This window comes from Coturnix japonica, chromosome 5 (genome assembly GCF_001577835.2).
Source record: "Coturnix japonica isolate 7356 chromosome 5, Coturnix japonica 2.1, whole genome shotgun sequence".
Taxonomy (NCBI): Eukaryota; Metazoa; Chordata; class Aves; order Galliformes; family Phasianidae; genus Coturnix; species Coturnix japonica.
This window is the reverse complement of record NC_029520.1, coordinates 6344963-6362109: the sequence shown is the minus strand read 5'-3', so window position 1 is coordinate 6362109 and position 17147 is coordinate 6344963. Positions and strand designations below refer to the sequence as shown.

Below are 17147 nucleotides of genomic sequence, written 5' to 3'. Positions count from 1 at the left end.
GTGTGCTTCAAATAAATCTTATCTAAAACAAAACTATGCACAAGTGTGATTTTAACCAGATAGATAACTGGTGAAAAGACCTGAACCCTAAACCAGAAAAGACCAAACTAAACGGTAAATGTGAAAGGAAAATATTAGTGCTGACTGCTGATTTCTTCCAGACAACTCAGCTGTATCACTACCACAGTGAATGACAACAACCTCATGCTTCAGGACTATTTAGATAGTGTTATCCCTCTGATTACATAGGGCCCAAAGGTTACAAAAGTTTCCGTCAAGTTCAAGTTCATAGATGGCTCCATTCTCCAAAACACAGAAACTGCTTAACCAACATGTTTAACTCCTTCTATAATTGAGTGACTGTTGCTATCACCTACCTAAACTTCAGCAAAGCCTTTAAAGCTGTCTCTTAAAGCATTTACCTAGAAAAAACTAGCAGTCCATAGCTTAGAAAGGTATGCACTTTACTAGATAAAAAAAACACTGGATAGCTAAGCCTGGAAAACATAACACAACAAAAAGCACTGAAATAATAGCAGAGCAACAAGGTACCAGGCTACAACAAGTGAGAATTTGCTCAAACGCAACAGCTAAAAGCCCAAAAATAAAGACACTGTTTACCTTCAGAAGACCCCAGGTATGCAAAGAGCTCCAGTAAAACAACCTTACCTCCATTGCCAACCCTTAAATGAGACCAGGGAGGGGGCGGATGCTGGCTTCTCCCCTTCCGGTCACTCAGGTTCATTACATGCACCTGAGCTCCCCTGGGTTGGCCCTGCTTTCCTACCAGGTGCTCAATCACTTAGCATTTCCACTGCCGTGGTGACTGGAGTTAAATCCAACTGACAATGGGCCACAAGCTGTGTTTTCTGGGGGCTAGTATCAGCACATCTCCTGTTTAAAACCTCTGATGACCTTAACAAGGGGATTGAGTAAGCTCAAGTAAGCTTGCAAGTGACACCAAACTGGGAAGAATCATCAGTCTGTTTGAGTGTAGCCTCCCCTCCTTCAGAGCAATTTGGATACGCTGGAACACTGGGCTGAGGCCAGTGGGATGAAGTCCAACAAGACCAAGTGCTGGGTCACACACTTTGGCCACAATAACCCTAAGCAAGATTACAGCCACAGAGCAGAGAAAATGGAAGACTACGTGGAAGAAACAGACTTGAGAGTGTTGGTTGATGCTGACCAACACGTGAGCTATCTACCTGCCTAAGTAACCAAGAAGGCCAACAGTATTCTGGCTTGTGTCAAAAACAGCGCTTCTAGCAGGAACACACAAGAAATCATTCCTCTATACTCAGCTCTGGTGAGACCATATCATGAACATTGTGTTCAGTTTTAGACCCTGTACAATGACAATAAAAGAAACATAGTGGTTACAAAAACCCAAAAGGTTATTTACAGGAAAAACTCACCCACATGGAAATCATCAGTCTGCTAGGAAATGCTGAAGCAACATCCACCAAGAAACAATCTCCAAGAGATGCTGCCTTAGTGGTGGTCAGCCCTTAAATGGGGTCTAGAGGAGATGGAGTCAAGCTCCACCCCTTCCAGGAGCACAGCTAAATTACTCTCACCTGTGCTCCCACAGCTGACCCACACTTGCCTCAGCTGATTAATCAGAGGTTCACGCTGTGATTACCAATTTCCCATATACTCCCTCACTATAAAAAAGACATCAAGGCTCAAGAGGTTGTCTAGAAGAAGTGTAACAAAGCTGGTGAGGAGTCTAGAACACAAGTCTTATAAGGAACAACTGAGGAAACTCAGTTTGGAGGAGGCTCAGGGGAGACCTACCTGAAAGAACACTGAAGCAAGGTGGATGTTGACCTTTTCTCCTGTATAACTAGTGATAGGACTAGAGGGAATGACATCAGGTGGTGCTAGGGGGAGGTTTAGGTTAGTTATTAGGAAGCCTTTTGTCTCTGAAAGGCTGATCAGGCACTGAAATGGGCTACTCAGGGAGGTGGTTGAATCACACTCCCTAGAGGTGTTCAAGAAATGCTTAGATGTGGTACTAAGGGAAATGGCTTAATGGGAAAATACTGGTGGTAGGTGGGTGGTTGGATGGGATGTTCCTGGGGGACTTTTCCATTCTGTGTGTGATTCTGCACATATGCATTTTGCATCTGTGTGTAAGCATAAAGATTGATTTAGGATATCCTGTGATTAAGTTCACGAATCTTGTCGTCTTTGAATTCGTAATCAAGTTGCTATTTAATTATTACTTATTTCCCTACATCTTCTTAAGTCTCTCAATTAGCTAATGATTACATGCTGTTATAATCCAATCCTTTAATTTACTTCACATTACCATTGTATCTTAAATTACTACCGAACATAACCAAGTTAAATATTTGTTCATGTCTGGTGGTGACGCATTGCTTGAATTCACTAATGTCATTTTTTCAGTATGGTATGAGAGTCCCTTTGCAGTTCTGCATACATATGTAATGCTTTGTTTATGCTTTAGTGCATAAGCTCAGTTATAGAGTTCTATCTTTGGCCGACAAAAAGGCATCCACTGTAATTATGAANGATACATATGTAATGCTTTGTTTATGCTTTAGTGCATAAGCTCAGTTATAGAGTTCTATCTTTGGCCGACAAAAAGGCATCCACTGTAATTATGAAGAGCTTTGATTCAGTAATTGTCACATAATTATTGCTTGTGCAATCTCATGTAATAACCGTTCTCAGGAGCAGTATCATTAGCCTTTTTGCGGGACTGAAGACTCGCTATTTTCTTGTGCACTAAGAATCAATTTTTTACATTGATGGACAAAATCTTTATTCAGAGCCAACAGATATTGCTTCATTTACTATCACACATCCTTCCACCAACTCTGCTTTTTGTTTTCCTTGCAGATTTGGCGTTCTTTGGAAATACAGCTTTGAGTACAAACGATGCTGACTTTCAACATCTGAGGACACACTTGTTTAAGTGAAATACATGGGATTGGCTGATTATTGCACTTCTCTTATAACCTGTCATGCAAAATGCACTGATCTGGAAAGCAAATTGCCCATTATAAATTGCCAAAGCATCCGGCTGATATTTAAAATGCATGAATAGATGTAAAGGCTACAAAACAGTATTTACAGATGCCATGAAAAAAAATTCTGAATATTCAGGTATTAATTACTAAAGAAAATTCTGAGTATTGAGGTATTAACTACTAAAGCATGATGTCAAAAGAAGCTCTTTTTATTACCAACCCGAATTAACTCGGGGGCAGCTACAATTAGAACTGGGGCTGTGTGACTGTGCACAGGGGGGGCTGGGAAGGAGAAGGGGATTTCTCCTTTCTGATGTGAAGAGCCATTCGAGGCACAGCTCTCACTTGCGCTGCTGCTTTCAGACAAACACAAAGCCCAGTAGGACATAGGCACACAACAGGGGGCTCCACACGGGCACACAGGGGACAACATGGCGGACAGCAGTCGCCCCGCCCCGCTATTGTGTCTGGCGCTGAGGCGCCCACCGCGCGCCTGAAGGACCCGAGCTCCAGCGGCGCGGCTGGAAGGCGCCTCCTCCGCCTGCTCGCCGGATTCAGGCGTTCTCCACGGGCACTCTCTGTATCCGAGGACCCCGCGTCGCTCGCTCCCGCGCCGCCCGCCTTACGCGCTCGCGTGCGCGCTCCCGCTCTCTGCCATAGTAGCGCTGTGCGGAGGTGGAAGGAGCGGCGCGGGGCCGGAGTGTGCTGAGGCGGTCATATCTCAGAGCCAGAGCGCGACGCACCGAGTCCCCCCCTCCCCTTGGGCCACTCACGCACACGGTGAGGGGGGCGGCGAGGCCCTCCGGACACCGGCGGGGTGGGGAGGGATGTGGGGGGGTGTTAATGGCCGCGCTGGGGCGATGACCGTTGGCTGGGCGAGCGGCGGCGCGCCTGCCCGTCACGTGACCGCCTTGAGCGCGCTCCCGACGCCGAGTGAGTGGCGCGGGAGCGCGCTCGGCGGGCAGGTGCGGCTGGGCGGGGAGAAGCGGCCGAGTGCGCGCCCGGCCTCACGCGTGTCCCCTGCGGCGGCCTGCTCTCCTCACGCCCGCTCTCTCCCTCGCAGAGATGCCCTCGGCTACCAACAGCACCATGGCGAGCAGCGGGAAGGCGGGACCGGGCGGCAGCGAGCAGGCACCGGCCACGGCCCCGGCGGCGACAGCGGCGGCCCCGCAGGCGTCGGGAGGCAGCATCACTTCGGTTCAGACCGAGGCCATGAAGCAGATCTTGGGAGTGATCGACAAAAAGCTCCGCAACCTCGAGAAGAAAAAGGTGCTCGCTTCTCCCTTCCCTCCTCCTCCCCAAGCCTGGCTGCCTCCAAAGGGAGGTCGCGGGCCCCTCGGGTTCCCCCCGCTGGGCCCCGGGCAGCCCGTTCCCCGTCCCGCCGCTGTCCCTTCCCCGAGCTGGGCCATGATGTTCCCCACGTCCCCGCTCCGGGCCGCGCGGGTTGTTCCCGGTGTCGCCCCCAGGGGCCGCCCGCTGGAAGGTTCCAGAAGGGCGAGCCGCGCTCTTTAGGCCATTCCCCCCTTCCTCTTATGGGGGTCCCCTCCGCAGGCTGACCCCAAGTCGGGCCCCGCTCAGCCCCAATGGCCGGACTCAGCCCTGCCCCCCTTCCCCACCGGGCTGTGGCTGAGGGTTGGGGCCGACGGGTGTAGCTCCGCTACAGATTGCGGCCCCCTCCCGGAGAGCCCCCAGTGGCGCGGCCCCCTCCCCCTTCCGCCTTTTGTTCATTGCGGCGTGTCTCTGCCGGGCTGTAGTGCGGAAGGGCCGCCGTTCCCGGCCTTCCTGCTGCCCCGCACCCCACGGGCAGCGCTCCCCCTGCCCGCTGGAGCTGACCGAGCCGTGGGGCCGGGGCTCCGCGTCCCCCCCGAGCCGCGCACATGGAGGCAGGAGCTAACATGGCGGCGGTGAGGCCGCCTAAGCCTCCCCGCCGGAACTGCATTGTGCCAGCAGCCCGCACAAAGCCGGGCCGCCCCGCCCGCTGCTCTTCGCTTCGCTCCGCTCTTGCCCCTCGGGAGTCCCGGGTCAGCTGAGAGCGGCCTTTAGGCAGTTATTTATAGAAAGAACCGCTGCTAAATCCGTGATCCTCGGCGGGTTCGGGTTTGTGACAGCGAGAAGATGATGCCGTGGTTAGTGGGGATTTACACGGCGCCGTGCCGTGCTTTGAGTTGTGGGATGCAGGGAGGGGTTCCCAACCCTCTGAGCACGAGGGATCTTTCATTAGGGCACCAGCAGGCACGGAGCCTGTAGACGGACTGGGAAACAGCATCTCCAAACTGAAATTTGGGACTTCTTTGGGATTTCTTAGTGCTGAGGCCCTAAATCTGTATTAGCTCTTAAGAGTTAATAAGCACAGTTACACTTAAGCTTTTTAACCTGTGTTTTAGGTTCTAGTAGTCTAGACGACTAGAGTACGGCAAGCAAAAACGTTAGCTCTTACAGATGAATTGCGAATGAAGCGAGCTATGTTTTATTTTGCATCTGTAAATGTGTGTGTATGGTGGTTTCTCACTTAAACCCCACAACATTGGATTTGCTACTGCTTAAGAAGCAAAAAGAAATAGGCTGGGAGCTTTTAGATAAGCTTAGAATTGAAGGATCACTTCTTGACCCTTGTCTGAATACTGTTGTGTATGGGAAATTGGTAATCACAGCCTGAACCTCTGATTAATCAGCTGAGGCAAGTGTTGGGTCAGCTGCAGGAGCACAGGTGAGAGTAATTGAGCTGTGCTCCTGGAAGAGATGGAGCTTGACTTCACCTCCTCTAGACCTCATTTAAGGGCTGACCACCACTAAGGCAGCACCTCTTGGAGATTGCTCCTTGGCAGTTGAAAAGAAGAAATGAAGAGGATCAGCATGCCCTTACTGATGTGCAAGGAACCTTTCCAGCAGTGTTTTTATTTACGTTTTCAAATAAATAAATCACACCTAATTTACACTTGGCTTGTCCATTCCCTTCTGTTTGAATGGGCCTTCTGGAGGGCTTCTGTAGTACCTGAAGTTAAAAGGGTGTGTGGAAGGCCATTATTTCAATGGAACACAGTGAAATATTAGGGTTATTGCTGATTAATGACCTGATTCTTGTTATTTTTTGTATAACTGCTGCTGTGGCTGCTGTGATGATGTTTTGATCATTATGGCGTCATAGGAGCTATATGGGAAATTGGTAATCACAGCCTGAACCTCTAATCAGCTGAGGCAAGTGTTGGGTCAGCTGTGGGAGCACAGGTGAGAGTAATTTAGCTGTGCTCCTGGAAGGGGTGGAGCTTGACTCCATCTCCTCTAGACCTCATTTAAGGGCTGACCACCTCTAAGGCAGCATCTCTTGGATGTGGTTCCCAGCTGACCAAAGGCTTCCATATGGGTGAGTTTTTCCTGTAAATAACCTTTTGGGTATTTACAATTACCATCTTATCGTTATTGTCGCCATACAGCTGCTGACTGCAGGGTAAGTAGCTTTTTTTTCTGGAAAAGTAATTCCATTAAAATTACTTAGAGTGTCTCTTTGGGAGAATCAATGCTCTGCCTCCCCCTCCATTGATCCATATGTATTAAATAAGAGTTACTGATCTGTCAACTTGAGCTTGTCTTTTAGTTGGGGAACCAACAGTTGTTGAGTAGATGAGCATTCTTTCATTGAAGAGAACAATCAATGTGTAACTTACCGTACATGTGGACTTAAGTATTTCTACTGTATTACTTAATAACTTTATGAAAACGCATAAATTAATCTTCCATGACCTTTTTTTTTTAACTATGGAGAAAGCAAAATCACGCTGATTAGTGTCCAGTTGGGAATGAGTGGGAAAACTGTATAAATCACACAGAAAATTCCTGCTTAGCTGAACATGCAGTAGTTTGTCAGGTTAGTTTGAGGGCTCCGTTTTTGAGAGCTGTTATAACATCATATTTGTCTAAGACGTGCTTCTGGTGGATGAAGAGTAAGAAGTACTGCCTTAACTCTGAAATGCAGTGGGCAGCTTTAAGTTTAATAAGGGTTATTCCTTCTGAAGGAACTCAAAGTTGGAAGTAAATTGTTGTCACGTTCCATTTTAAGCTCTGAGCACAAAGTTGCATGACCAGCAAAATATGGTATAGAACTCATAATGTTACTCAGCTTTGTACTATTTTGCATGGGTCTGAGTATTTTGGAAATAGGAAGGTGTTACGGTTTTATGTTCTTCTCTTAAAAGTTATCTCATTACTTCAAACAAGTCTGGCTTAGTTTAAAGGCTTTTAAGAGAAACTGAATTGTTGTTCGTAAATGTATGTGGAAACATGGCCTGGAAATGTCTGTGTTGTCTTCATCTCTTTGTGTTTGGAAGTGGTAGGAATGCCAGCCTGTTTTTTTTCTTTCTTTCATTAGGTGAGTAGATCCTTTCCAAATGAAGCTGATTGAATACAGATCAAACCCATGTCCTCTTACAATGGGGAGTGAAAAAACAAAGAGAGCCTTATGATTCAGCTAATAAAAACAATGTTTAAAACCAAATATTCTCTGAAAGGGACAAAATCTCTCATTTGCTAACATGCTTTAAGATACTGGCAGGCAATCACCTAGATGATTCTTGGGGCACTGCAGCTATGAAGTACGTTATCTTAAAGTACTTGATGTGACCTGGCCTTGGTGTGTTTGATTTACAGTTGTAAAGATGAGGCATTGTAGCTGTTGCTGGTAATGTAGGATCCTGTTGCTTTATCAGCTTATCTTTGAATTTCTGAATACATGTAATCCCAATTGGGTTGATAAAATTTAAATAGCCTCAGTAACTGTTATCCAGCTACTATTCCAGACCAAATTCCTGTGTATTCAGGTTGTTCTGACCTAACAGGCAGCTGTCCTCCCTATTCAGTAAATTGTTGGATTAACAGCTAGCGGCCTATAGTAGAAGCTGAGATCAGTTTTCTATTCCTGTAGATGCAGCTTGTGATAGCAGGAAAGTGCCATGTTCCAAGTGGCCTGTCAGCATGCCTAAGTGCTTTTGTACCATTATTTGGGCCACTTGGATGTTCAGGGACATGTTGGGTCTTCCCAGAACCCTTCTCCTTGTGAAGCTTGGTTCTACCAGCACTTTGCCCTGTAAGTGGGCTGTTTTGTTTTATGGCAATGGATCAGCGCTAGGGTTAGTCTGGATTTACAGCCTGTGTGAGTCCTGTCCTGTTAAGATGAACATAACTGTCCCCGTTGCCAGCACGGTGCAGGTGTCCTGTCTGCAATCTCTATAGCAGTGGAAGCATGCAGGATACGTTGCTGATTGCTGCAGCTATTATGGTCTGTCACTGTTGCACACTGTTCTTCAAAGAAGGAATCGTCACCTCCTCTTTCTCTTTTTCTTCACCCACACATGTAAGTTGATTCTTCTGGAATGCTGATCTAGAAGTTACTGAAAAACAAGTGCTGCTTCAGTAAGGTCCTGTTGCCGTATGTGCTGGACGAAGTATGGGGCTAGTTCAGATTTATCTTTAGAGATGAGACGTGACTTTGAAAGAGTGTTAGAGATTTCAGAAAACAGACTTGAATTAGTCCTCTCAACCTTTTCATTGCTGTAGTGAGGTGTGTGTTAGAGAGTTTGCTTCAGTGTGTTGGTGTTCACCCCCTTCCCTTCCACACTGCACCTTTTAATGTACGCATGTGCTGATGCAACTAGCATAAATGATATCGTTGGAAGTACCTGGTTAAATATAGTGCCTCCTTGCTCCTGGCCTCCACCCTTTTTAAGGGTTATTTTTAATCAGATCGTTCCGATGATCCAGTTTATAGCATAGCACTGTAAATGATTCCTAGCAGCACAGCTGAGTGGTCAGGCATTTTTGAAACCAATATTGATTCTGAAACTAATGTCATGTAACTGCTTATTTTTTCACTTTGCTTTGACTGAATGTCAGCAGGTAATGAGTGAATGAGTTTCCTCTCACCTCAGTGTGCTCCCTCTGCCTGGACATGTGGCCTGTATGTAGTACTTTCCTCCAAGGGAAGTCTAAAGCACTTCAAAAATCTCAGTGAAGAAGAGCTGAAGTGTGGTGGCTTTCTGTCTGCAGAACTGGGGTCTTCTGACTCATGAGCTGTTCAGTGGGTTATTTGTATGCTTACTAAGTATTTTCTGCCCGTTTAGCTTATATACTTCAATGTGAGTGAAGGTGAAGTTGTGGAATGGGCATAAAGTTAAGACAATCCTTTCTTCTTGCAGACACTGCAGTAGGTCGTGGAGTGGGAGTTTTACTGCAGTTATTTTACAGCACTAATGCTGCTGTTAGATTGCTGTTAGTTCACAGTGCAGATTAAAAGCATTGTCCTTCCTTAAGCTTCTGTAACATAATGTTCTGATCTTATATTTTCTTGGGATTGATAAAAAAAATGCACATTATCACAAAGATTTCAAGTGCCAAGTAAGCAACTGAGTACACGTTTACTTCTCCTCTGCATTGCAGCTGAAAGGGCTTCCCTCCTTTTGCTTTTATGTTTCTGATATGAATGCATTTAGGGCAGAAAAAGAGAAGTAACTCTTCCAATTCTTAGGAATAGACATACTACCCTTCCTTTTTTTTCATTTTATACAACCATGGAATGAAAACCATATAAACAAAATATTTATGTTTGACTTAAAATAATTGACCATTGAAGAAAAACTTCACAGTATTTTGGTTACTGCACCAGACTGTGATACTGTGATAGTAGCAAAACATGTGAGTTTTTTGCAGCATAGTTTTGCAACGTGTTCAACAAAAGTTTTATAGGAATGGCTTGGAAGAGACCTTAAAGATGATTAAATTCCAACCCACCTGCCACCCACCAGCTCAGGCTGTCCAGGGCTCTGTCCAACCTGGTCATCAACAGCTCCAGGCATCCTCAGCTTCTCTGGGCAACCTATTTCAGCACCTCACCATTCCTTCTAACTTCCAGATGGCCTCTCTTTTAGTTTAAAGTAGTTCCCTTCTCCTGTCCCTATCAGACTGCATAAAAAGTCAGTCTCTCTCATGCTTGGAAGCATGGAAGTACTGTTAGACTGCAGTGAGGTTCTACCAGAGCCGTCTTTTCTCCAAGCTTAACAATCCCAGCTCCCTCAGCTTTTCTTTATAGGAAATGTGTTCCATCTCTTTGGTCGTCTCTAAAATCATTTAAAATACTTCTCTACTTACATTATTGTCCAGCCACATTTTCATCTGTTTTAATACTAGGCAATGTATTTGAGAATTGAATTTCATTGTTTCCTGATGTGGTAGATTTCCAATACACTGAATGCTTTTCAGGGCAATTCTGTTGATGTGTTTCCAACTGTGGCTGCTGCATTTGACAGCTTTTTTACAGGGCTAGCATCTGTCTCCAGCATAAAATTCCCTATAATATGTTGTTAGAGCTCAGGAAGTTCTTATTTCTTGGACTTGGCTTAGGCCATTACCGGCTCTAATGCACTGTAAGGCAAAGTAGTGAAATCCAGTGGGTAGAATTTTCAAATAATTGTTTTTTTGTTTTGTCTCCAGGTGATACCGAAAGAACCAAGTCACAGCAGTGTGTTTCTGTGTTTGACTAAGTGATGCTGCACATCAAATAACAGCTACAAATAATATAAGCTTTGTTCACAGAATCACAGAATGACCCGGGTTGGAAGGGACCTCAAGGATCATGTAGTTCCAACCCCCTGCCTGGCAGGGCCACCAAACATACTAGATCAGGTTGCCCAGGGCCCTGTCCAACCTGGTCTTGGAACACCTCCAAGGACGGGGCATCCACAACCTCCCTGGGCAGCCTGTTCCAGGACCTAACCACTCTCCTAGTGAAGAACTTCCCCTTAACATCCAACCTAAATCTTCCCTCTTTTAACTTAAAACCATTTCCCCTAGTCCTGCTATTGTCAGCCCTTTCGAAGAGTTTACTCCCCTCCTGGGAGTAAGTTCCCTTCAGGTATTGAAAGGCTGCAATGAGGTCACCCCGCAACCTTCTCTTCTCTAGGCTGAACCTCTCTTCTCTAGTTCAGCTCTTCGGTAGTTCATTCTAAGAGGTCTGGGGTTGAGCAGAGGAGGTGAATTAACTAGAAAAACTAGTAAAGAGACGAAACAAAGACCCACAAATGAGCTGCCACCAAAACAAACAAGCAAAGAACAAAAAAACCATGTAACTCAGTGACAAATATAAGCTAAAAGTATGGTTGAATCAGGGTTTTAATTCTTCTGTGTTCAAAAAGAAGTTTGCCTGCTCTCATTTTCATATTGTTTTTATACTAGATCAGGAAAATTATGAATAAGGATCATTTAAAAGCTTTTAAGAAGTTCAAGGCAAGCCTAATGAAATTATGATCAGTTGTGATAGGTAGAAATAGTAGAAACTTAGATATCTTTTGTAGAGAGTGTTTTTACAGCTAGTTAGCTGAGATGGGTCGTAAACACAGTGCAGCTAGACAAGCAGCCGTATCACCTGCAAGGACAGTTAGAATAACAAGATGCCCTGGGATGGTGAGAAACTAGCCATGGTTCTGGGAACTCAGCAAGGGAGTAGCTTTCAGGATGATAACAAGAAGCTGCAAAGATACTTGGGGATGGTATGTAATTGGGAACCAATGATGAGCTCCACTTTTGCAATATGTATGAGCTAATTATCCGTATTATAAATGTACACGCAGTCAAGGAATAAACGAGATTAGCTGATCATATGTCTGTGACAGGTGTGGTCGTCTGCTTTTCTCCCGCCGTTCTGCAACAATCTTTATGTTAGACTTCGCTTCCTGCCTAAAACCCTTAAAGTTCAGCCTCTAAATCCTTTATGTTCTTTTGGGCCTGCATAAGTTTCACCTGCTTTTGGTTACTGTCAGCATTTTGCACAGTTTTGTTTTTAAGCAGGTTAGAGACTTGGTCCTGCTGGAAATGAAGCTAATGATCCCCTTTCAGTGTCTCTCATAGAGAAAGAAATCTTTCTGCCTTTGAATAGAAGTGTTTTATTGTTGTTAGCATGAGCTGTGTTGATGGCCATTCCTGCACTATCTAAACTAGTACAAATGGGAAGAATTAGAGTTTTGAGTCTTATTAGCAGTGGCTTTTTCCTCTATAGTCAAGTTTTTGGTATTGTACTGATATTACTGTGGCTCAGGACTCTGTTCAGTTCTGTAATTAGGAATGAAAAAAGTGTGCAGTCAGAACATTCTCCACATGAGGAAAAACGTGTCCTTGCTTGGAAACTGAGGTAGTTCATGAAGATATGTTGTTCTAGCCTAAGTAAGAGTTGTAAATGCTTTCCAAGAGACATATATTTTCATTTTTAACCCAGGGGGTGAGTTTTCTTGGGTACTGTTTCTAGATGATGGTTGCATGTTTGTGTAATATGCTACAGTCTGCATTTACTGTAATATGACAGTATTTGATTTTGCTGGCAGAAAAAGCGGTAACTGATTTTGTCTCTGTGTAATAGGATCTTTCTTTCCTTTCCTTTCAGAGCAAACTTGATGATTACCAGGAACGAATGAACAAGGGAGAACGTCTAAATCAAGATCAACTGGTAAAAAGAACAAAATAATAACCAGATTATTCTTAATGTTGGGTGATGTTTTGGAGGGAAGAGATGAATTTCACTTCCTTTTACACTTGTTCAAAGCTAGGTTTTTAAGAGCTTAGACTCGACTTCTGTTTCTTATTGTCTGGAAGATCTTAGTTTTTGTGTTCATAAGAAACTGAGGGAATCTGTAGAGGAATTTGTCATAATGCTTTGTTATGCTTGGTGAGGCCAGGTTGCAAGCAGGCTGTGGTGAAGAACGGCCTATGTTGTAATCTGGTACTGTTGAAAGAGCTAAACAGTACCTTGAAGGTTCCCTGGACATCATTTCTTTTTCTTCCTAGAAAATGTGCCCAGGGAGAACTTAAAGAGCTTAGTCATTTGATCACACTTAACTTAAAAATAAACAGTCTAGAGGTTTAGCTTAGATTGATTTCTGCAGGGCTCTAAGGAGCTGTGACCCGCTAGGTAAACTGGGCTTGCTATCTGTATGTATATGTATGCGTGTGTATATCTCTAGATACCTACAGAAAATGCTTCTCTTTCTGTTCAGGCTGTTAAAGCAGAAGCTTGTTGAGCTCACCTTAACAGCTGTTTTCTAGTTGTAATAAATATGAAGCAAGTATCAAATTCAGTTGTATTACATAAACATGTGTATTGATATTAGAGATTGCCAGGTGCTTAGTAATCAGCAATATTTTGTTGATGATTTTCAGCATGGACAAGACCGAAAAAAGCATACTCAGCAGCAGTTGTAGCTGTTCATGTTACCTAACTCAGTTACTTCCCTTGTTACATGCCATCTTTTCATCTGTTTAGTCTTATTCTATTTCACTTAGACTAGTGAAATGGCATCAATTGATGTATTTCTGTTTTTTTTAATGGCAGTATTGTGAAAATAAGCCATGAGAAGTTTTCTGCTTAAGCAGGGAATTTTGCACATCAGTTAATAAGGTTCTTACTTGTATTGCAAACAGAAGTATCTGGAGATTTGAAAAACAAAATAGTTCATGCTCCTTGCTTTTCAAAGAAAGTCAGCGTATTCATGCACATTGCAGTGTACTTCCTAAGAAAAAGCAGGCCCTGAAGACATACAAGACATGTGCAAGTTCCTTCCATATTTTGGCCAGTGAGAGTTCAAAACTTGACATTGCCGCAGCTTGTTCACAGATGGTTACCTGTGCAGCTGTGCCTCGCTTAGAAATTGAAAGTGCAGTAAATAGTTTTTTTGGAAGCAGATATTCTTTTTTTTCTGATTGGTTGATTTTTTTTTTTTTTTATTTATATTTATTTTTTTGCTTTTTCAGGATGCAGTGTCAAAATACCAGGAAGTGACAAATAATCTGGAATTTGCTAAAGAACTGCAAAGGAGCTTTATGGCACTGAGCCAAGATGTAAGTAAAGCGATCTGGTGTGGGCTTTCAGCTGCAGTGTGTAGCACTTGGGGTTTAAATTGACTTTCACCAACACCAGGTGCAGCAGTCTCTCTTACAGAAGGCTGAATGCTCATTGTATCTGTGTTTGACTATTTAGTGTTAGTATAGTACAAGCTTGTGACAGGTTTCCTCAAAACTACTCCTAGAAGATGTTTTCTGAAGCACTGCCTGAAGATACAGGAACAAAAATGATGTAATTTCCTGACAAAAGAGACATTTTTAAGACACTGATCACTGGACAGGCCTCTTATTGCCATAAGTAATTTTTTTTTTCCTAAAAGACAAGAGGGATTTCACAGGCCTACTTCTTTGGGAAGTGGCTGAATGTTTTTATTTCCTTATGTTAGCTTATCAAGTTTCAGCAATGGAAGGTATTGCAGTTCCTTTTCCAAGATTTTTCTTGTCTTAGGAATTGTAAATGCAATCTGAAGCTATGATTTGTTCAAGTTTCAAGACTAAGATAATTTTCATAGATTATAAGGTAACTGAATACTACTTAAAATAGATCATCTTTGCAACTGCTGTTGTGTCCAGGCTGTAAAACAATAGTGTGATCAAGAAGTTCTGAAATTCCAAGACAATTCCAGTTACAAGAGCAGCTTTTCTCTCTTCTTCAAGAAGAAATTCAAAAGACACAGTTTAGACCTATTCAATGTCATTTCAAGGAAGAATTAATGCAGGTGCAAACAGAAGTCATAATCCATCCCACATGAATGGAACATTGTAAACTTAGTTAGAATTGATGACTTACAGACAGAGCAATAACAATATTAGAATTCATCAGTGTTAAACCAGTCTGCTGCATTAACAAATGTATTCAATTTAAGAACAAGCGATGTGACAAAATCAAGGACAGTCAGACCCTGCCATTATAGGCTGCTCTCTGCATTTCTTTTGATTGTAAACTTAGAAGCATGTAAGCCAAGCCTTTGTTGGTTTATATTTTTTGTTTGTTTGTTTTTGCTTTGCTTGCATCAGGTTTCCATGTATCTTCATGGAACGTTTGTAACAAAGCTTCTTTCCTCCGACCTGTATGTCCTGAAATGTTTCCTGGTCAGCTGACTGCCAGCAGAAAGGGGGAAAGCCTTTCATGGCAACACATCCCACGAGTTCCGTCCCATTAGTACTTATATTTATCTGTTTTAAGTTGACCTCCAAGTAGTTCCAGTGAATGCCTTGTACCAACTGTGATGGGATATGGTGTATAACTGCTCCATTAGTTCTAGTGACCACTGTGGACTCTTTAAAAAAAAATAAAATCTGGATCGCTTTTATACCTCCAAATTGTAAAGCATGAACTTGGGCTGTAAATAGCCATAATGCTTGTTTAAAAGGTACTTTGCTTTGTGCATTTCTTTACTTTCATGTATATCAAAATCATTTAGACTTTACAGAATAATTCAGAAATGAGGCTGATAATATTAATCCAAGCTTGTTTCACACAGCACCTTTGTGTCTGAATCTTTATACATTAGGGCTGCAGTTGCTTGACTAAATGACTCATAAGTCATGCAGAGAAGATTCATTCAGATAAGAATATAATGAAAATCCAATGTAATCTAATGTTTATGGCATTGATTCTAAACTTTGGCTTAATTTGCAGGCTTTTGACTTTGCTTGAAAGATAATTTTCACGCTTCACTGATAATTCTGCTGTAATGTTAGATTGATAAGTGGCAGTTCAACATCCATCTTTACTAACCAATAAAATACATTTCCAATCTGTTTAATTCCTTTTTGAATCTGAACAGATCCAGAAAACAATAAAAAAGACAGCTCGCAGGGAGCAGCTGATGCGAGAAGAGGCTGAGCAGAAGCGTTTAAAGACTGTGCTAGAGCTGCAGTTTATTTTGGACAAGTTGGGTGATGATGAAGTGCGCAGTGACTTGAAACAAGGATCAAATGGAGTACCTGTACTGACAGAGGAGGAACTGACAATGCTGGATGAATTTTACAAGCTAGTTTACCCTGAAAGAGACATGAACATGAGGTGAGCTTATAGGGAAGTACTTTCCTTTACGGTTGTCGTTCAGTTAATGATGTGTATTTATTTAGTGATTAAATTACCACAAACCTAGTAAGAAATTAACTCCTTATTAATTTTCAAGGTTGAATGAGCAGTATGAGCAAGCATCTGTTCACCTGTGGGACTTACTGGAAGGGAAGGAAAAACCTGTTTGTGGAACAACCTGTAAGTATTGTGTCTGTTTTAAAGAGACAGTGCACTGAATTTGTGCTTGACCTAAATTACAGTGTCTGATGTGAAAGAATTCTGGTAGTTAAATGACTTTCCAGCATTTTATAGTTGTTATTTTTTCTCAAACGTTGCCTAAACTATAATGGCATACCTCACTGAAGTACAAATTCAGCATGTACTGTATTTTTTTCACTGATGCAGCATTGCTCAGTATTTAAGCATAGTCCATTCCTACTGTTTCAGCAGTATTTTACTACTGTTGATGCTTTGTAACAATTCTTTGTTTTCTGGAAACGTGTGTATGGACCAGGAGCTTAGACAGTAACATGATCTAATATATAAACTGGTGTGACCTTATTTAGTTTGATGTGTTATTCTCCCTGTCCCTTCCTACAAAAACACTTTATTTTTGTTTCTGACCTAATTTTAAACAATTGTAAATAGGTGCATGATCATTCCCATGGATTGCATCCTTGCAGAAATGTCAATTCTGAGACAGTAGGTATTGCTGCCTTTCCAATATGGCTGTACAAATTTGTTCTAGGCTAAGATGCTGCTGCATTCATATGGGGCACTGAGTGCAATGAAGGCTTGTTCTTGTTTCACTTGCAAAGCCTGTTCTGAGTCACTTTCCTCAGGGAAACAGTCTCTGTGATGATGGTACCTTTGTAGATTGGTACCGATGGCTGTTGTTTTTTCTTGAGAAATTGACTTGCATTGAGGTTTCTTAAGTACAAAATCAGAAAGAAATTGGGTTGATACTTCAGTTGGTTCTGGAAACTTTTCAGTCAAATCTAAGCAACTTGAGATTTTTGAAATAGTAGTAAAAGTATACTTAAATTTGAGTACCTTATGCTCGCTTCAAAGTGTTTCATTAGTTTACTGAATGGTGTTGCATATTCTTCTCTTTGCCCTTCAGATATTTGTCTGAATTAAAGCAGATAGTATGTTTATTTAATATGATCTGGTAATACAGATGGTAGTTCTGTAACAACAATAGTGTCTGTTCGGGACTAGTTTGGGGCAGCAATGTCTTC

At 42.9% G+C, this 17147-nt stretch overlaps 1 protein-coding gene across 1 annotated transcript in view; it reads left to right on the top strand.

Annotated features, from left to right (window-relative positions):
- Window positions 1-3592: 3592 nt before the first annotated feature.
- The window catches only part of CAPRIN1 (cell cycle associated protein 1), a 28631-nt gene continuing 15076 nt past the window's right edge, over window positions 3593-17147 (top strand). Inside the window, exons 1-6 of the mRNA XM_015863535.1 lie at window positions 3593-3782; window positions 4066-4271; window positions 12421-12483; window positions 13785-13871; window positions 15665-15903; window positions 16022-16104. Coding sequence (XP_015719021.1) covers window positions 4068-4271; window positions 12421-12483; window positions 13785-13871; window positions 15665-15903; window positions 16022-16104 — 676 coding nt within the window. The 5' untranslated portion in view covers window positions 3593-3782; window positions 4066-4067. The remainder of the gene's footprint in view (window positions 3783-4065; window positions 4272-12420; window positions 12484-13784; window positions 13872-15664; window positions 15904-16021; window positions 16105-17147) is intronic.